The 21,060-nt window shown below is 42.2% G+C and overlaps 1 protein-coding gene and 1 long non-coding RNA gene across 2 annotated transcripts; one reads left to right on the forward strand and one right to left on the reverse strand.

The window, feature by feature from the left end:
• The first annotated feature begins 58 nt into the window (after nt 1–58).
• Nucleotides 59–10,437, forward strand: SEC62 (SEC62 homolog, preprotein translocation factor). The gene is made up of 7 exons (XM_026854887.1): nt 59–199; nt 573–678; nt 3,222–3,432; nt 4,832–4,924; nt 7,184–7,244; nt 8,132–8,251; nt 8,838–10,437. Exons 1-7 carry the CDS (start codon nt 169–171, stop codon nt 9,302–9,304), a joined length of 1,089 nt encoding a protein of 362 aa, XP_026710688.1. The 5' UTR covers nt 59–168; the 3' UTR covers nt 9,305–10,437.
• LOC113483376 lies at nt 9,447–15,235 on the reverse strand. The gene is made up of 2 exons (XR_003399022.1): nt 15,122–15,235; nt 9,447–10,817 (listed from the first exon to the last, which is right to left on the reverse strand). It is a non-coding gene; the product is annotated as an uncharacterized LOC113483376 (long non-coding RNA).
• Nucleotides 15,236–21,060: the final 5,825 nt, after the last annotated feature.

Here is a 21,060-nt window from a genome sequence, read left to right on the forward strand (position 1 = left end):
AAAACAAAAACTTTGCAATATCTGATTTTTAAGCTGAAATGAGTGTCTCTCCCATGTGTTTCAAACTGTATTAATTTTGCACTTTTACAGGAGGTTGGTGAGCCATTCAAAGAGGAGAAGGCTGTTGCTAAATACTTACGTTTCAACTGTCCAACAAAATCCACCAACATGATGGGCCACCGAGTGGATTATTTTATTGGTAGGGTTACTTTTAACCAGGGAATGAAACTTTCTTCTTCTAACATTGTACTTGCGGTGTGTGGGAGGGCCTGTCTTTATTATTAGTGGTTTATCTAATAAGGACTGATTTTACAGTTTGGTTTTGAAAACTTATCTTGGCATTAGATAGCCATAAAATTAATCTTATCAGCCTGAAGCAAACACAATAAACTTTTTGATCTGTGATTGAAAGGTGTGTGGCTGTCAGGAGTGCTGTATTTCAGAATAGTGGCTAGTCTTACTTTAAAGATTAAGAGGATGTGGAGCATCACGAGAAGGGACTGGTTGATTTGGTTCAAGGAATGTAGACTAAATGTTAAAATAAATATTTCTAACTCCATTTTTCCCTCTAGCCTCCAAAGCTGTGGATTGCCTCCTGGATTCTAAATGGGCGAAGGCAAAGAAAGGAGAAGAAGCTTTATTTACAACCCGAGAGTCTGTAGTTGATTACTGCAACAGGTGCGACCTAGCCTAATTCATCAGTTTTATTAATGACTGTAGTTGTCAAGATGTCTTTGTTATTTAGGAAGCAATTTCACTTGGCTTTGTGCAGTCTAAAACATCTGTGGTTGTACGTAAAAATTACTGTATTTTTATTTCTGTGTTTGAGGGTGGAAATAATGTTGTTTCATCATCTTTGTTCTCAAAACTCTTTCATGCTTTCATTATGCTGCTTAGGGCAGCACGATGAACAAAACGATTTTTCTAAATTTTATAGTTATTTGAAGTTAGTAGGGTCAGAGCTCTCAAATCTCTCATTCCTGCGGACCCGTCTGCCATCGTGGCGGAAGCTGGACTTTGAGGTTTGATTTATGCCTCTCAGGTGGTGTGTCCCTGCTGCTTAGTGTACACCAAGTGCTTTGTTAGGTGAATGGCTTATTCTGGCTGTGCCTGGTTTGGGGCAGACATGAGGGTTAAGAGGGCTGCCTACACTTGGAGAGCTCTGTGAAAGCTACTTAGAAAAGAAGAATATGGCTAATATTTAGTCTTTTATTTCTGGCCTCTCTTAGATGGCCATCCAGCAAGGTGAGATTCTCCCCCCACCAGTTCCAGGCCTGAGGCAGGGCTGATTCTGTATTTGAACTTCAATCCTTTTACTTTCTTCAAGAAAGTTTAGAATAAAAGCAGTATTTTAATGCAAGCAAAAAAAAGTAGTTTTGCATCCCAGAGTCTCTATGGACTGAGTTAGGAGTCTGTGTGTTTGTTCTTCAGTTACTAAAGCATCAGATGAGGTGACAGTTGGTGAAGTCCTTCAGCTCCAGCAGTGTAAAGGATGCCTGTAGTGCATGCAGAAAATCAGTTCCACCCTCTGTTCCCGGCACTGGTTTTTATCACCAGTATTGTTTCGTGCCCTGATGATCTGTTTGGTACCATACCACATCTGCAGTTGGGTTTCTCGTGCTCACCTCTGTATTGCTAATAATGCTAAGGCCATCTTTGGGTAGCAAAGCTGGTTTTAGACTTTTAAACATTAGTGCTGTCCACTTCCTTTGCCTTTTGGAAGGGATGGAGGAATATCTTAATACAAAACCAATCTCTTCATTATAAGACGCTGCTTAGTCTCGTACTCATTAAAAACAAGTACCTTAACTCTGTTGGTGTGGCTATTGCTTGTTTTATCTGCCCTGTCAAACAAAAAACAAGTATCATATCCTGTTCCTTCATCCTGTGTCAGCTGCATCAGTCAGTCATGTATTTAAAACAAGTTACTAACTGAATTCATAAACTATTCCAGTACATAAGGTCTCCCAGTACATATTGATCTCAGTTCAGCAAATTTCTTTTGAGAGATTCACAAATAAGCTTCATCAATAATGCTTTGTTCAGTGGATCTGTAGAGCGTTGCCAAGTCGGGATCAGTGAGCAGCCTGGACTCAGTAGTTGTGTCAAGGTCTGTCCCGTGTTGGGACCTAGCTGTGGCTGCGCTGGCACCACGGCTGCCTGCTCCAAGCCGTAGGTCTTGCTCAGCCCTGATATTTGTCAGAGCCAGAAGTAGCTCCCTCAAGTGAAAGAGCTGGCCTGCAGGCCAGACCTCCCCTGTACCTGAGCCTCCTAAACTTCCAGCTGTGAAGAAAAGTAGTTTCTCCCAAACAAGTGATTTTTCTGTTGCTGGAAAGAGAAGCCACGTCAACAGTTGTCTGAGGGAAGGTTGTTTTATATATCTGAAACAACTTTGCTTGATAGCCAGCATGTGCGTAAACCTAATTTGTAGAATGACTCCTCTCCCTTCAGTGAGTTTTCCTAATTCAAGGAGCAGTCCAGCGTAAGGATCTGGTCTGCAGCAAGAGGCGTGAGAAACCAAATCGATAGGACCAGGATTTTTGATGTGAAAGTGCTTGGAATTCCCAGCCTGCTGTGTCCTCGCAGTCTGATGAGCGGCATTCTGTGCTGCTGTGATCCTTTCCAGGGTGTTGTTACTGGTTGGTGACAACCTTAAGACTATAAACACTGTTTCCTGGTGCCTCACAGGCCGTAGATACTCTCACTCTAAGGTATGTTTGTAGGTGCCCTGACTGGGATCTGTGCACATGCACTGCAGTTCCAACAGGGTGCTGTTACTCATCCTGCACCTCTCGCAGAGGAACTCAATAAGCCGTATGCCCACTTCCTTACTTTTGCTATGAAATACATTGACATGAACTTGAAAATAAGTATTGGATGGGGTTGTGTTAACGGGAAAGATAAGTAAATTGACCTGGTGGGTTTCTCCATCCTACATCTTTTCATTTAAATCTAGGCAAAATGCTGCCACAGAAAAGTAAAAAGAAAACTTTTACCCAGTTTTGAGCAGGTGAACAAAAAAAAGTCAAGCAAGAGGTGAGACACAGGATAACTAGGTCTGGTGTATTTACTTGCAAATAGAGCAGATGATGGGTGACCGCTGTCTTTCAATCCTGCTATTCATGATGATATTATATAATCTAGAGTGTTATTTAATAGCATGAGTGTAAACATTATTATCACAACCACGCTTAAATGTATCAGGTTTTTTTTGCTTTAAGACTCCTGAAAAAACAGTTCTTTCATCGAGCATTGAAAGTGATGAAAATGAAACCTGAAAAGGATACGAAGAAAGAAAAGGAAAAAGGAAAGGCTGAGAGTGGGAAAGAGGAGGAGAAAAAGGGCAAGAAGGAAAGTGGCAAAGACGAAAAAACTAAGAAGGAGAAAGAAAAGGAAAAGAAAAAGGATGGTGAAAAAGAGGAGTGTAAGAAGGTAAGTGCTATCGGTAAGAGAAGAGACAAACCTGTAACGGAGAATACATTAACAGATTATGTTGGTTTGAAAATGTGGTTGATGGTTCTAAAATATAACATACCTTTTTCATGCCTGTTTTCATCTCTAAAATATCCAGGTTTTTTCAAACTTGGAGTTTTGATCTAGATCAAGAAAGAGGCTTCAGTTGGGCCTTTGCGTACCTCATCGTCTCCTAATGTGGACTGAGTTAATCAAAAACTATTTGTCTTCAGCTGCAGCAGGCAGCAATGCTTTGTACAAGTGTATGTTAGCATCAAGACACACACAGATAAAGTTTAAACTGTTATTACTGTACAAGTTTTCATGTGGGTTTTTTCATGCTTTCATTCCTGATTTATTTATTAGCAGAACAGAATTCCTAAATTAAAATGTTAATGACCTGCGGGAGAAACTTGACGAGGGGATATGTTTTTTTCTTCTGCAAGGAGTGTTATGAATCCAGGGAGAGTTCAGGGGATAGTGCTCAAAAGTTATTCCTGTTCAGACACTCCCAAGTGAAACAATGGCACTTGGTGAGAGATGCAGTCTGCCTGTTGTACGAAGGTCTGGATCTCAGAAGAAAGCTACACAGCTAATAAAAGAATTATAAATAATCTTGCTGGCAGTCCAAATATAGAAGCCAGTATACAATTACCCAGCTCTTTGAATACTTTAAAATGCTGAATATGAAAGTTGTAAACTCCTCCAACTCCCTGTCATCTGGAGAGTTAAATTATTAAATATGTTAATTTTTAAACTAATCGTTAACTATTGAACTCATATTTTAGGGGATTATATAAGCCTGTGGGTAGGAACTTGAAGAACAACACAGAACAAAAATGAGATTTGTTAGTTTTAAAGCAAAGAAATAAGGAAAGGGAAGGAAACAGGAGACAGGGAAAAGGAAGCACAAGATCCCAAAAGAGATCGAGGAGGATACAGAATAAACAGGCAGAACCTGATTCTCAAAGGATGCTCCTGTGGTAAATATGGCACCAAGGTACCAAATAATTCTGATCAGGTTAGTGCTTATGAATCGTTGTACCCTGTTCTTGATCTTCATGCAGACTTTGTTATCAGTAGAGCTTTGCTGTGCATTTGAAGACATAACATAATCCTGAAGTCACAGTCCAGTCTTTAGACACTAATTAAAAATAAGATATCTCTTTCCTTACAATTTTATTTTTGAGGTACCCAGTTAGTGATAAATAAGAACAGGAGGAAATAAAGTGTCTTTACTTAAAAAAAAAAAAAAAAAAAGGTGTAAAAGTGATCTTAAGTTTGTGGGAAGTTATCAGACTCAATATATTAAAATACTAGAAATTATTATTTTGTTTGTATTTTTTTTAATAGCTATATAACTTGTGTTTGTCCTCAGGATGAGACCCCAGGAACACCCAAGAAAAAGGAAACTAAGAGGAAATTCAAACTTGAGCCACATGAAGACCAAGTTTTCTTAGATGGAAATGAGGTAAGATTTATGGGTACTTTTAGAAAGTCGTCAATGTTTTATTGTCAGATAATAGGTTAATTTACTGGATTTCTGCAAACTTTCTCAACATGAAAAATTAATGGCAATGTGATGATCTTGAAACATCAGATTTTTAGATATTTGCAAGGAGGTTAGAGGGAGATAAATGTAGGACAGTAACTTTAAAAAAAAATCTAATAGAAAACTTAATTGCCACTTGTTTAGGTGTTAGTGGCTGTGAGGTGAAATGTTTGTCCTCAGGGTGTAACGGAGGCTGCCCAGAGCAGTTCTGCAGCCACCGTGCCCAGAGGCTTTCAAGAAGGACTGGGTAAAGCCCTGCCTAACAGGGGCTGGCCTCACAGCTGACCCTGCTTTGAACAGGAGGGTGGACAAGGGACCTCCAGAGGTCCCTTCCAGCCCCAGTTATCCTGTGGCACAGTGAAATATTTCTAAACGAAACACAAGTCTTTTAGGACACAGTGTTGGATTGCAAGAGGGGAAATCAAACATACCTGCCAGCCAGAGGCTGCCTGGCTTTGTGATCTGAGCAGAGAAGGGGACGCCGGGGCCTTCCTGGATTCTAATCCTGGCTTTACCACTGAAACTGGTCTTAAATAGTTCTCTTTGCTTTCCTGGCAAAAGAATTGAATTCTTTAGCAGCTCTGTAATGTACAGTTACATTTGTACTTTTAAGTGATTCTTTACTCCAGCAAATTATACAGTGCTCTGCTGTGTGTCGCTGTACCGGAATCTCCCCTAGGATTCTTGTATACCTTTGGTCATCAAACAGACATAGCAGTGCACGCTGTAAATAAACCACTTGTGCAGAAAATATGTTTCCTTTATTTTACTTTTCTTGGTCAGTTCTTTTACACCTGCCTTTATCTGTTTCATCCCACCTCGTGTAGAATCACACCCACCTCTGATCCTCCCTGTTGTCTTTACATGGAGTAACCAGGATGGCATGCAGCATTCGGAATGAGGGTGCAGGACTGTATTTGCAGTAAACCAGTATTTACCTCTTGTCTTAACATAATTTAAATTTTTGTTTATTAATCAACTGACTTTTTTTAAGAACTGCCACTCCCAAGAGCTTTTTTTAGTAGCTAATTTAGAGCCAATCCTTGTGTATTTACATTGGAGCTGGTTTTTCCCTTTTCTTCATTATTTTGCACTTAACAAACACTGAATATTACACACTGTCTTACTGCCCAGTCACCAGTTTGGGCTCACAGAACAGCTGACTGGCAGCAGAGCTGCACCTGTGTATAGTCAACTTTCATACCCTGTGAGAAGAAGATTAAATACTTGTTGCATCACACTGAAAAACTGTATTAGAGCCTCTAAGGTGTCCTCCTGGCAGTTCCTTTTAACACATCTGCTATGAGGTTGCTGGTTTCTTGTGATCAGCAGCTGCTTTTCACAGTTAATAGCTAAGGTTCAAATTGTTTAGTTTGGCAAGAAAAAAAATAAATCCTGTTTTTCTAGTTCAGAAAATCCTGCACTTTACCCTGGAGTTTTTTTCAATAAGGCTGAGCAAATCTGATTCAATGGATCCACAGTTCTCGCACCAACATTTGGTACAGTGTTGCACCTGCAGACATTTAGATAAGGGTGTGCTGTGGAACAGAGGGTGTGGTTACACTTGCCCAAGGCCATCAAACTGAAGCTGAATGGAGCATTATAGCTGGTTGCTTTGTTCCCTATGTTCAGTCTGTTTTTTTTTCTCTTAAGGGAATCTCTTCAAAAGCTAGAAGTATTTCTTTTTTCCACTTGGTGGACCTGAGAAACTTTTTCCTTTTTTTACAAGATTTTTGGTTTCATGCTGAGCAACAGTAATGAGCAAAGAAAGATAAAAACCAAACCTTGATTCAGTCATACTTCTGAATTTTTCATTTCCTCATTGGTTTTACTGTCTGATGGCTTTCCCTGGGATTTTATGTCACTTGTAAGTTACTCTGGGTACAGCTTCTTTCATGAAGTAATTCTCTGACAGGTCCAGTCTGAGACTTCCACTGGTTTTCTAACACAGTATGGAAACCCTTTCCCTTCCTTCTTCCCCTCCTGGCTGAGGCAGTGGGTGTGGGGCTGCAGGTGTGCAGCCCCTTGGCCTCTGCCATGACACGGTGCTGACCGCTGCGCCTGTTGGTCAGCGCCCAGTGTGACAACACGGCGATGAGCGCTCGGGTGAGGGAATAAATGAAATCCTATATCAGAGAGCTTGTTTTCCAAGTGTAAACCAGATCATTTCTGTTCTAGGTCTATGTGTGGATCTATGACCCCGTTCACTTTAAAACTTTTGCCATGGGACTTGTCCTTGGTAAGTAAGAGTAGATATTGGTGAGCACGTCACAAATGTAAGCACAGTATCAACAGGCCTGTCTGTCCTCGGGGAAATTTGTCTTTCTTCTGGACAAAGCTTTTGCACTTCAGTTTCAGCATGATTTGATACCAGTCATAAGGATCTTGATCTTGGGGTAGAGGGGCTACACATGATAAAAAGAAAAAGCCGAAATGTGCTTTAGCAAATGCCTGAAACTTGGCACAAGTTTGCAAGCTGTTTATTTCCCTTGCTTTAAGCTAATGAGGAAGTTGTCCGATAGGCAAATGTGGGTTATATAAAAATGTAGATGATGTTAAAGGGATTTTAAACTTTGAACGATACCTTTCTGACCCTAGAACTTGTATTTGTGTAGGATAAGCCCAGTCAGCTTTTATTTTGTTAATCTAACCTAGCACTGATGCTAACTGACATCGGTGAGCTAACAGATAATTGCACTGCTGGTCTAACGCCCTTGACCTGTAACTTCCAGCTTCCTTGCCCTGGGAGAACCACCCTTCCCGAGAATCTGTGTCATCCCCTGGCACCATAGTCAGGCCTCTGACTAGTTCCTGGGGCCACTACCATCTTCACCCAGCTCCCCGTGCCTGTTTCCTGCTGTGTGGGGTTTAGGCAGCTTCCTGCTCACCCGTTAGCTCGTGCCCTCTCCTCAGAGGAGCTCTCTTTGCTCTGTTGACCAAACACACAGTTGCTAAATCATGTGTCTCTACCCAGAGCCATGGGACTAGACAAGGTTTCAGTCAAGGCCTAAAATACTACCAGTAACTTGTACTATGCTAAGCCTGGAATAACTAGTAAGCCTAGAATTTTTATCCACATACCAGGAAAAACTAATCACAGGCTTTTCTCCTTATCTCTCTACTCAGTGATTGCTGTTATAGCTGCAACTCTGTTCCCGCTGTGGCCAGCAGAAATGCGTGTCGGTGTCTATTACCTCAGCGTAGGCGCAGGCTGTTTTGTCGCCAGTATTCTTCTTCTTGCCGTTGGTAAGTGTTGGCTTCGCCGTCTCAGCAGGTGGGGTCTAGAAAGGCAGAGACCAACCAGGTGCTTAAACCTGGTCTGAGATGTACTGGGAGACGAGAGGGTGGCTTGTTGTCGGCAGCAGCCAGGCTGGCGCCGCGGATGTATTTCCCTCCTGCCCACTGGGTGTCACAGTTGTGCCACAGAAAGAAAGAAAGAAAGCTCATGCTTCTGTCACCTCTTTGTGTCCCCCGTAGAGTGGAGATCGCATCACTGCCTCTGTTTCAAGAAAAAAAAAAAAAAAAAGTCAAAACAAACCCAAGAACTGTACATAAGAACAGGTTCAGTGGTGAGAATGGCGTAACCAGGATTTCAGCGCTTTCTTTCACATCTATTTCTGTAGCAGAGGGTATTTGGGGCTAAATCACAGATAAGATCCGTGCCAAGAACAAACCATCCCCCAGTGCTGTTGTGGAGTGGGGGCTTCTCCCTCAGGGTCGCCCCTGTCCCTGCCTTGGGGTGGGGCTTAGTAGGGGATACCTCTTACACTGTAGCTGTGCAGTGTGGATGTTTACATTAAAAACCCAAATGTCCCTTTTTTTTAAAATACAGCTCGCTGCATCCTTTTCCTTATCATCTGGCTCATCACTGGAGGAAGGCATCACTTCTGGTTCCTGCCCAACCTTACAGCGGACGTGGGATTCATTGACTCCTTCAGGCCCCTGTACACACACGAATACAAAGGACCAAAAGCAGACTTAAAGAAAGAGGAAAAATCAGAATCCAAAAAGCAGCAAAAATATGACAGCGAGGAGAAATCAGATAGTGAGAAGAAGGAAGAGGAGGATGGGAAAACAGAAGCAACAAGGAACTCAGGAACAGACGGCTCGGGAGGAGAGCGGCATTCAGACACTGACAGTGACAGGCGTGAAGATGACCGGTCCCAGCACAGTAGTGGAAATGGAAACGACTTTGAAATGATCACAAAAGAGGAACTGGAACAGCAAACGGACGAAGGGGATTGTGAAGAGGAAGAGGAGGAAGATACCGAAAGCAGGCCTTCACATGAAAAATCATAACTCACTGTGGTTTTTGGGACTACGTATGTGCAAATGGTTGGATTTTCTTTGTTGGCTGATCACCAAAACATAGACCATACAGTAGCATCTTTGTTTGCTGAAATATACATGTTACCAAACGGTTTTATATCTAGTTCCTTCATTTTTTTTTAACCATTAACTTGATTACTTGGTACTATGTTAATCATTAATAGCCATTCACAGAAGTTTTATCAATCTGACAAGTTTTCTATTGATTGATAGATTGCCCAGATTGTCCTCAAACATACTGAAAACCATAGTTTTCTGGTACTTGCATAACTGGTCAATTAGTTTAGCTTCTCAAACTTGCTTTTGTAAAACAGGTAAAAGTTGAATGACCAAATCTCAGATTATTCCTAGTTATACTCATTTGATAGCTAGTTAGGTAAAGCCCTTCTTAGCCCACAGCTTTGTTGATATTTTTCTTGACTTTGTTTTCAAAAAATTGTGAAAACTCTCCTAAGAATACTAGTTTTAGCAGAAGTATTTTGCTGAAAATATAAAAGCTGGTAGTGCTGAATTTGGCTGCAGTGTTCTCTCTTTCTCCAGACTGCGTGCCAGCAACTGAGGAAATCCAAACTGGTTTTGTACATCTGGTTCAGAGAAAGATGTCATCTCCAGCGGGTGAAGGAAGCAGCACGGTTTGGAAATGATGGCTGTTTTCTTTCTCCTGCTCCATCATAATTACAAAAAATAAAATGTATTCTGTACATAATTTACAAATAAAGCAAACCATTTACTTTAACTGCTACTTATTATTTAGAGATTTGATCCAGCATTTGGTTTGTATTATTAAAGCCATTTTGTGGTGTATCTATCGGAGAAATGCAAGTCAAGAGGACCTCACAGAATATTTGTGTATGATTGGTAGCTGTTCCACAAGAGCTTTAGTTTTGTGCCAACATTCCATGTATTTGAGTATGAGTAAATTGATCTTAATTAAATGAAAGCAAACAACATAGCTGTATGTATGCCTTAATGTTAAAACTTTCTATATTCTGGAACTGGAATACTTTTTAAACTGAAGATGCAGGAGAGTGTTCATCTGTTCAGAAATGTAGGGAACTCAAAGCTAATATGAAGTGACCATTAATAATTTGTTTATAAATACCTTGGAGTAGTTTGTGCAGTTTCTCTTGCGCATCCCTTTCTGCTGGGCGGTCGGAGGACGGACTGGATGTTTGGGTTAACTAAGCACTGAAGAATTAACACTTGGCATCGTTCCTCTAGATGACTTCAACAGTAACTACAGATTTTATTGTCTCCTGAATCTACTCAGAGGAGATAAGGGTAAGCCTGGTGTTTTAATAACTGACTTGGAGAACTTCTTTTCCTGTTCTAAATTGCTGGAAGAAAGGGGGAGCATTGGCGTTTTGGATGAAGATACTAATTTTTCAGGCTGTGCAAACACATACCTCGTAATGGGTGCACTGATAATTCATGGATATGGTGTGTTTGCTTCTTAAATCTCCTTAATCTTGAATCTCTTAGTCTAAAGGAAACAGATAAATTGGATCACTTCTTTTATTAATACATTAAAAATTAAAGGACCCATTTCCTAAACAGCTTGACTGCTGGACACATGCATGCCATCACTGATTAAAATAGCTAACGCAGTCCTGCTGCTGCCTTCAGGAGCTTCCTCGGGTCTGCACTTCGTGATGACGAAGTGTCTTGGCCAGCAGCTGCCTTCTCGCGTGCTCAGCAGCGGCTCTGAGACACTGCGCTTTGCTCTGGCAGAGGCCGGTTTCCTTTGAGCATTTCCCATCTCCACACCTAGTGCTGAGAAGGTTGCTGCCCGCCTTTGTGCTCGAATCTTGGGCTTGTTGGCGCTGGAATTCCTGGGACAGCTGCCCTGAAGAGCAAGGACTGCAGCTTTTTATCCTGACACTTTCAGCCCACCAAGAGAAAATCACAAAGGTACTTGGCCATGTTGAGGTAGTCATCAGGCCCTTTTTATATCGTTATGTCAAAGTTCTTACTGACTTTAAGGGCAGAGTTAAGAAAATCTCTGTTGTGAAGACATCCTTGTAGCTGGTTATGTTAAATTCCTGCTGCTTCCCGTGGGAGCTAAACCAAGGGTGCCCGACCTCTTGCAAATGAGCCCTTGGGAGAGCGCTGCTGCACCCTGAGCAGGCAGAGCACGGGGCAGAGCTGGCAGTGGGTCTGGCCGCTTGCAGCGGGCACCTGAGCCACTGCTGCTTTTTGAAGAAATGCACTGGATTTCAGTCATGTCTCCAGATGTTTCCTCCTAAAAGTAAAATAATAAAAGCTGAAATGGTCAAATAATAAATAGTAATACTGTCACCTGCGTCCCATTAAGTGGGGGTGTGCGACATGACAGTGCTACCCACCTGTGGGCTGGCTTGCAAAATTAATTATCAAAAATTTGTAGTGTCACCTTAAATAGCATTCCAAGCTCAGACAGCTGTAGAACTAAATTGGCCTTAAACTCTTTCACCTGATCTGCAGTGAACAACTGAATCTTCTGAGGCAGTGGGAAGTAAGAGAGATTGTTGGAGCTGTTCAGTGGCTGAGGAAAGGACTTTGTGACCCTTTCTGTAATCCAGCATTTTCTACAAGTATTCCCCAAATACCTCAGAATTATTTTGGAATGAGATAATGACAGAAGTAATTACAATATGCCAGGAATAGTAAAACTGTGTGGACTTACAGTATCTTGACAAACACTTCCAGCCCACCAACAGAAAATCACAAAGGTACTTGGACATGTTGATTTAGTCATCAGGCCCCTTTTATATCAGGTATTTCAAAGTCCTTCTTAGTGATTTTTGACTTTTAACTTCTAGAGTCTAGGGTGACCTTATAGGAACAAGTATATATATACACATATATTTAGTGAAAAATTATTTAAATAACTAGTCTATTAAAATGTCCTTCCTGCAATAATATTTTATAGTGGTTTTACTGATACCCCTCCCAGTGTTTTATATACACAATATAATTTTCTGATTGTTTTTCTTGGAAAGAAAATACAATTATTCCTAACTTTTTTTGGAATTAAATAATTACTAGTAAAACACAAATGAATATTCAATGCAGATCAGTATTTAGTAATGTTACACCCAAATATGAATACACTCTGGAATGGATACCTGCTCAGCTCGCTCATGTTCCGGTGTTCTTAACCAAAGGCAGATCTTTCTCTAGCTATTAAAAAATAATTAAAAATTATTCTTTGACAAACTTGCATATTTCTTTATCTGTAGAAATGTTAACAGCACTGGTGATGCTTGTACCTGTGATGATAAGCAACTTTCTAATAGCAAAGTACCTTTGTAGCAGCTGCTCAGGGGGAACATTTCCTTTCACTTGCTATATGTCATACAGCAGATTTTTCTGACCTTCTTTAATGCATATATTTTATGGGAGATATATAGATATAGATATATATATATAAATTGTTTGTTTAGGCCTTTTTTGGTTTGGAATCAATACCAGGTGGAGTTCACAGAGCATCACACAGCATCAAGAAGGGCAGATAAAGATGGAGAATGTCTGAGTTCCTCAGACACCTTTTAGAAGACACTGCACCCAGGACTCCCCTGCCTTTACTCAGAGCAGGAGGGAGGCTAACAGAACCACCTGCCCTACGGAAACGTTACATGTGGACGATGTAAACAGTAAATGTAGACATGTGGAAAATACACCTGCCTGGCTTAGCCCCTTACTGCAGCCACCTGCCTCAGAGGGTGGCTCCCCAGCTCCTCTGAGGACAGATTTCTTTTCTAATGGGGTCATAATGACAGCAAAGGATTATTCAAACCTGACAGTTGGCATCAAAAGCACTGGGCAACAGAATCATCCTCTTCCAGCTGCAGTTTTACTGGCAGCAGTTGGAAGTCCCTGTCAGAACCCCTCTTGGATCTGTCGGCAGACAGGGTTCAAGAGTAAATAAACCCTTTTCACCCACTTTGCTGTTGCACCCTGCCCTTTTCCTCCCTCAGGCAGTTGCTGAGATGCTCACCCCTTGCTATCCTCAGGCCACAACTTACATACTCCAGCCAAAACCCAAGTAATTCACAAAATAAAATACACCTAAATAACACCTGGGGAAAAGACCACTGTGGAAGAGGGAAGGATCAGTACCTCTGGTTTTCTCCCTGAGATGCCACGGTGAGGAGAGACAACTGGCTTCCCCATCACAGGGTGTTCCAGAGCCTAAATGAGCTCTTGGTCCCTGTGGGCCTGACTGCAGACAACGCAGCCCAGTTGTTGCTAACAGGAATGCATCCTTCCCCTCTTCCTCATCCCCCAAATTTGCCTTATTCTGAGCTAGGTGCCCTGCGTTGCCATCAGCTTGGAGTAGAAGACAGGATCTTCAAGCAATGCTATATCCTGCCTTTCAGAGGACAGGCCTAGGCCCCACTCTGCAGGAGATTAGGACTCACCTGGCCTGTGGCCCCTTCTGGGCCAGCCAGGCTGACAGAGCTCATGGCTTTGGCTCTGGACACTGGGATACCAGCACCAGGGAGGTGTTGAGTCTGTGAGCCAGAGAGGTGCCAAATCCTAACACACGGCTCCAATGGCAACACTTGGTGATTTCAAAACAGGGCTGGGCCTTAAGGACCCCGTGAAAGATGCTCTGGCCATAACTTACTAAGGGAGAGCTGACTCCCTTTATCATCCAAATTCACTTCCCTCTTTCACTCCTCCTCCTCAGGTTAGTGCTTTAAGAGAGAAGGGCCATCTCAAGGTGACTGAAAACACCAGTAGGATGGGCTCAAAAAGACTGGCTGGGAAATAAAGCAATCCTAAGAGCTAGGGGAACCCCTGGCTTGACTTTATTCATGGTGGGCCAGACTGGGGATGCCAAAGCCATTCACCAACAACTGCTTGAAGCACACAGCAGCGTATAATTTCCGATCAATTTTTCAGAGAAAGGTTTCTCTGAAAGCTCATATTTGCCTTACTTCTTTACATCTAAGTCTCAGTTCTTCATGTAGTTGCACTGGGATAAATTTGGAGTAAATCCACAAATTTGTAACATCACAGAGCAGGGACAGGAAACAGACTATGGTGGTAATTTTTCTGCTCACACGCAGTGGTCAGAGAGGAAGAGTCCTGCAGGAGATGCTCAGGGACTGCCTGCCCTCAGGAGTAGCTGTTGGTTTCCCAGGGGCTGTGGGAGGGGAGGGCTGTATCACTTACTGCTCAGCTGATGTTTCCTCCAACTACTTCTCATACATTTTTAAAACCAAACCTAGAAATGTTTGAATCGGGCAAGTTTGAACAAAACATTTTGTTATGCTATTTTGACCACAAAGTCTTTATCAAACATTTTCTAATATCCAAAGTGGTTATGATGCAACTTAACAGTTTTAATGTAAGATCTACTGTTCAGCATTTAGCATGAAGATTACTGCTAGCATTAACTTTTAAATTAGGCAACTCTTGTTAGGAACTGCAGTCTGTTCGGTGAAGGAGTCTCCACCGACTTGCCAGCACAGGTATGTGATAGATGTCTGGATTTTTAAATACAGGAGAGACAGAGAGATCAGTTCTGTTAGGGACCTTTAGAGAAAGAGGGGGGATATTTAGCTATATTGAAGACGGTTGACCCCCAGCTCACTCCAGAGGATTCCTCAGGCTACCGAGGTATTTTGTCTAACAAGAAGGGTTGACTGACTTGATTCTTAACCTCTCTGATCAATCCCTCTCTGTAAATCAGAATAATATAGTAGATCTTTACCGGCTTTACCTGTTTGCAGAACACTTAGCTAGAAGACCTGGACACTGACTTCTGGCAAACTTTTACAAGTCATAGGTACTTACCTGTTGAGCAGCATGATTTCTTACTGATTCTGATCAAATACTCCAAAGGGAGTTAGAGGAGAGTGGTATGAAATGGTCCACAGCTCTGCTGTACACCAACATGGCACTGCAGCCTTCCCCCTTAGAGCATAAGAAGGACAAAACAATTCTGTCAGTATAAATGAACTGAGACTCAGCAGCTGCTGAATGTTTTCAAAAGACTTCCTGGTAATGGCTGGTACAATTTCATTAGGGCATCTCATTTTATTTAATAAAACATTGGGTGATTTTATTTGTAATACAGCAACAGGTGCAGGAAAACAAAAGGCACATTTCCTGATTGTGTCCACAAAGGGTCCATTACTTACTGCCTGACACAGTAGGCATTTTACCATGCATATTTTTTTTAACGTGAAAATAATGATCACTCAGAAAAATAATTGGTTTATGATAAAAGACTTTTCAGAGAGGATTAGTTTAGAGTTAGTGCTAGCACTATGCAAACGGTTTCAGTGCAAGTAAAGAGAGAGCTAACAGTACTGGGTAAACACTGATCATACTTTAGATAGAGATCAAAGTACCCTCTGCAGGTGGTAACCACCATTAATCCTCATCATGTACAACAGAAACCAAACACAGAAAAGGTTATGCTCATGATCCCCGAAGTACCCTGCAGCCTGGATGCAGTAAAGGATGTAGGTGCTTAGGAGACACTCCTGCAGTTTACCTTTGCTGGTCAATAAATTAAACACAGAGAAGAGTCCTGAGTGACTCTCATTAGCCTTACCAGGAAATAAATACTTATTTTCTCTCTCTGGCATATGAGTCTTCAACCAATAATTAAGAAAAGCTGTTTGCTGAGAATCAAAAGATGTAGTTTTGAATTGTTCAGATGGAGGATGGGATAAAATTACATTTCCCCTCTTTTTAGCTTCCTTTTAAATGAAAGTGTCACCACAGAATTTGTTTAAAATCGAAGTTTACCGGGAGGTACTAATATACTAAAAGGTTACAGAAGATTACGAGCTCTGTTTTGTTGTTTGTGAGCAACATAACAAGAGTAGGATCACACCTTGCACTTCATGCTGGCTTCAGTCTTAACATTTTTAGTTGTCACAGTGACCAGCAAGCCATGAATTGGGTTTTACAAATTACTGGTTCATGGAATGTCATTTTCAGGGCCTTGCTCTTCCCCTCTTTCTTTTAGTTCCCTCAAAAACTCTTCGTGTCACCATGAGCACCGGGCGAGGTTACACCTTGTACAGGGAAAACACGTTGTGGTTACACAAATCAAGGAAACACTACTGAAAAATGCATCGTCTGGCATCAGCTATGTGCTGCATTTACTAGATTTTCACTGTATAAGCAGAGGTAAAATTCTACAACAAGATGCCTTCAAACTAAAATTACTATGGAAATATTTAGTTTCTTCTCAACAAGAACTTCCTAAGAACAAACCTGTTGCCTTCAAGATGAGCACCTCAGATGATTCAAATCAAGATCCAAATGCATGTTGTCTGCACTTTTAAAAGATTCCTGAAAAGTAAATTAAAACATCTCATGAATGGGACACTAGTCAAGTATTTTCTCCTTTAAAAATTGAGTACGTTAATTTTTAGTTAAATATTTTACTCATTAAATATTTAAAAATTAAAATCTTCATAAAGACCACACTGTCTTTCTGAGACATGTAGCCTTTCAGGAACAGCAACTCCACAACCACTTGCTCATCAGCCATTGCAAAACTCTGGTTGCTAATCCTCAGCTGACAAGGCATAAAATCTAATAGCGCATTAACCACGCTCAGCTAGGCAACACCCAGTTAAAGGCACATCCAGGAAAAAGAAAAGGATACAGGAAGGGCTGAACAGATTGGCACTCATGTCCACATACAAATACATTCCAGAGACAGCACTCTGCTCCCACTGCAGTCTGCTGCCAGCTCTGCTCACAGCTGGTATGCCTGTTCACCTCCAAACCGAGTCATGCCCAACTCCTTGCTGCTCAGGATACTGTTTTTCTCATAATAATTTTTCCAGGAGTTCACAGTGTAGAGCCTTCCCCACACATGACATCAAAATGCATAAATATGCATTTGATCTCCCTGTCTTGCTCCCACATGGCTTGAGGTGTCCAAGGTGTCAGCGTAAGATTTCTTGAAACACAAAAAGGGGAGGTCTAAATTTATTCCTTCTGCCCAACTGAATACAGGGGCAGATGGCAACTAGCTTCTGAAGCGTGACACATCCCAAACAGGAGAAACTGGGGAAAAGTAAAGATTCAGTTCTAACTACACAGAAAGCACACCCTATACTCCTTTGTGTAACGGTAAAGAAGTTGTATACATTATCTACACCTACCCCTGTCTGAAGGAAACTTCCTGGTCCTAAATCAGGCAGCACTGAAGGTGAAGCAGAACCAACATGCAGAAACTCTGCTATTCCCCACTGGTCTTTGAGTGACTTCAGAAGCCGCAGTGAAATTAGAGGTGTTTTTTCAACTTGTTCCTTTCCCCTTTCTCCTAAAATCCAACTCTTACAGTTAAATTCAACAACAGAACCCAAAATATGAGCAACCAGCAGCAGGAAACAGTCTTGAAGAAGGAAGGAAGCATCTATGCAAATCTCTTGTGACTACAGCGGACAGAGAACAACAGGATCATCTGAAGAATGCACAAACAGCTTTTGCAAGAGATTTGCTGTACCGTTTCCTGTACTTTCCTCCTGAAGGAGGCAGTCTCCTGTCTTATTTTCACACCCAGCTGCCTGCATGCAAGTATAAATGACTTTCTTAAACTTTTCTGTTGCTGCACATAAGTGCAGGCTCTTTAATCAAGCAGGATGGGCTCAAGCCATTATTTACATAACATGGTATCTGTCAAGTACCTGGAAGTTTTCCTGAAAAGTTGCAAACTGATGCTAAAGAAGAGTCTGTCCATATTTGATACTGAGTGTAAGCAGCTCCTAACACAGTGAGAAGGAGCTGCCAACGCTAAGCAATGCATTTGATTTCCAGGGCATCATTTCTCTGAAAAACAGGAAGATGAGATGTAGTATTCAGGAGCAGAAAACAGTCACTTGGGAATAATCAGTGAGTAATAAGCAAACTTTCAAACAAGCACCAGAGAGGGCTTCGGTGGAGGGAAAGGGAAGCCAAGAAGTAGTCCCAGCATTAACTCAGGATGTAACTCAGGCACTGCAGTGCTCCTGTGGGCCACACCAAGGAGCCCGCTCGGAAGTCTCATGGAGCTGACATACTGTGCTGCATACTCCGGAGGTCACACGCCCATTGGGATTTTTATCAGCAGAAAAAAAAAAACCACTTTAAATCATGCCCTTCCCCTCCTGGTTGCTCATTTCCACCATCCAGGTATCTCCCAACATAGGCCAGTGCAGTAGTTTCTGCAGTCATAAAGAAAGCCATGGTCAGAAAGACACCATCCAAACAGTTCACTAACTACCACTGGGAAAACCACGTGAAGAAGAAAACTAGCTACTACTGAGGGCATTACCACTGAGATACCTGTGAGTGGAACTATGCTGTGGACTGGGTGCTCAGAGGTAAAATACCCATCCCATGTGTAGACATTTTCTTAAGATACTGCAATTTATGCAGGAGTCCTGGGGAGTACTGCTTGGAGGAGTAAATATGGCCAATGTGAATGCTGCTTGAGATTACTTTACATTCTCACATTTTTTCAGACTATAAGACCAGTCATCTTGTTTTTCAAAAAAAACCTCACTTTTTTTTTTCCCCCATGAAGTTATTTAAAACTTGAGATGAAGCAGGAAAGAAGAAAAAAGGAAAAAAAAAAAAAAGAAAAAAAAGCTCTACTTGCATCTGAATTTAATTCTAGACAATTAGTTGCTTTCAGAAGAGGTACCAGCCACTTGATACTGCTGTACACACAGATCACAGATAGACACATCAAACACGGATTTGCAATCTACCGTGCAATAAAAACAATTTAAAAATGTTTCTCTCCGAACAGACACTAGGCATGCTAAAAATGTAGCTGCTCTATGATCAAAGACCCAACAACAGACAGGTTAAATTGAGTAACTCAAAACAAATCCCAAAAGCTCCCAAAGGTTTAGCTCTCCTTATTAGGTCCCAGAAGTCAGGTGTTCTGCCTAAATTTCTCAGGTGGTCCAATCTGCAGGAAGCGTCTAAAAGATGTCATTTATTCCCAGCAGAACCTAATTTTTGAGAAAAGCAGGACACAAGACACTACCTTTTCCCAGATCATCTAGACACTCACACTAGCAACTGCTGCTCAGTAAACTAGCTTGGACAAGCATCCCATGGAGACAGAGGCACAGCAGCAGAGCAGGTGCTGCAGCATCAAAGTGATTTCCAAGCCTCTCCTTAGATTTAGCCCTGAATTACCAGAAACATAAAGGGGGGAAAAAAAAAAAAAAAAAAGATGATGTCATAGTGTTACAGCTGTATTGCCTACATGCAGCAATCAGGACCCCACTGCCAATTAACTGGAGAAGCACGGCTCAGGTCCATCAGCAAGCCATTCCTAGGGTGTGATGTGCTCCTATCCTATGTGTGTTGGTAGATGGGAATTAAAACAAATGGAAAACTATATTAGTACTTTAATCTGGAAGAAGTGAAAAGCTCTGAATTTTTAAATTCTATTAAGTGGATTGCGACAGGATGGCCAAGCTAAAAAGCCAACCCATTTAGAAGGTTTTACGTATACTTTCAGGATTATCTACTTTAATTCTTCATTATCTTAAAACAAAAATGGGTTTTCCCTAACCTTTCTCCTACACTTTTCTTCTTAAGAATCTCAGAGGAAGACAGAACTGAGAGCGCCATTTGTAAAAAATCTTTTTGCCAAGACAACATTCACAGTAAAATATTCCTTAATATTTAGTGTATTAGCCTTTTAACTATATAATTACCAGAATGTAGTTGCCAGTTAAATATTAGGTTCCCCCATGGAAGAGAATATAGAGTATTGGGGGGTTTGTACAATTTTGTGCTGTATTTCAAAACCAGAAGCGTTCTAGACATCATTACATGATGTTAAAAATTTGAACTGTGTTGCAAATACACCACTGGCTGATTTCTGCAATACTCAGATTCATTTGATGGCTTAATGATAGAAGTGGAGACATGCTGCAAAAAGGTGATTTGTCACAGTTTCAGAGGCATCTCGTGCTCAGTGCAGGAAGGGAAATGTGGATGTGGAAGCCCACAAGCTCAGCGCATCTCCCGCGTGATCACAGCCCAAGGTAACCCACGCGCTTCCCCATGGAGGGCTCGGTGGCTGGGGACAGCTGCCAGCCTGCAGGCACCGCAAACACCCTCACGGAGAGTCCTTCCAGCTGCGGGAGAAGGAAAGAAGCAGAAATTAGTTCTCCCAAAGTCTGCTGAGTGCGTTCAGGGGCACCTCTGGGAGGGGATCAGCAGCCCCGCTCATCGTGACGCATTCTGCGTGGGTGAAAGCAGTGACAATTTACTGCCGGAGCTGAATCCCAAGGCCAGCGCGGGTGGGTAAGCACACGGGTGGGGACACACGGCTTTAAGTTAAACATCGTGTGGTGGCTGCCGCCCGCCATGCCACTGCGGTCAGGGACCGGGGGCGGCCGCCCGCGGGCCCGGGCTCTCTCCAGCACCGGCTGAAGCACCCCACAACCCCCCTTGCTGCCTTCTTTTCCCCACACACGTCACACATTGAGAACAGAAAATGTTTACTTGCCACGTACACGGTGATTTCAGCGGCCCCACGAGGGCCGCTCTGCTCTGCCCTCGCCGCCCAGGTAACGCCAGGCGTTCACCTCCGTTCGCTTCCCTCAGTCACAGCGGGCGTGTGCGGGCGGAGGGATTAAACGCCACACGTTTCACCCTTTTCCTCGAGGCGGTTATTTTCCCCTCAAGGCGGTTATTTTCCCCTCGAGGCGGTTATTTTCCCTCAAGGCGAGCCCCTCAGCCGCCGTTCCCCA

Source organism: Athene cunicularia (assembly GCF_003259725.1).
Source record: "Athene cunicularia isolate RWA chromosome 9 unlocalized genomic scaffold, athCun1 chr9_part1, whole genome shotgun sequence".
In the NCBI taxonomy this organism is placed as follows: domain Eukaryota; kingdom Metazoa; phylum Chordata; class Aves; order Strigiformes; family Strigidae; genus Athene; species Athene cunicularia.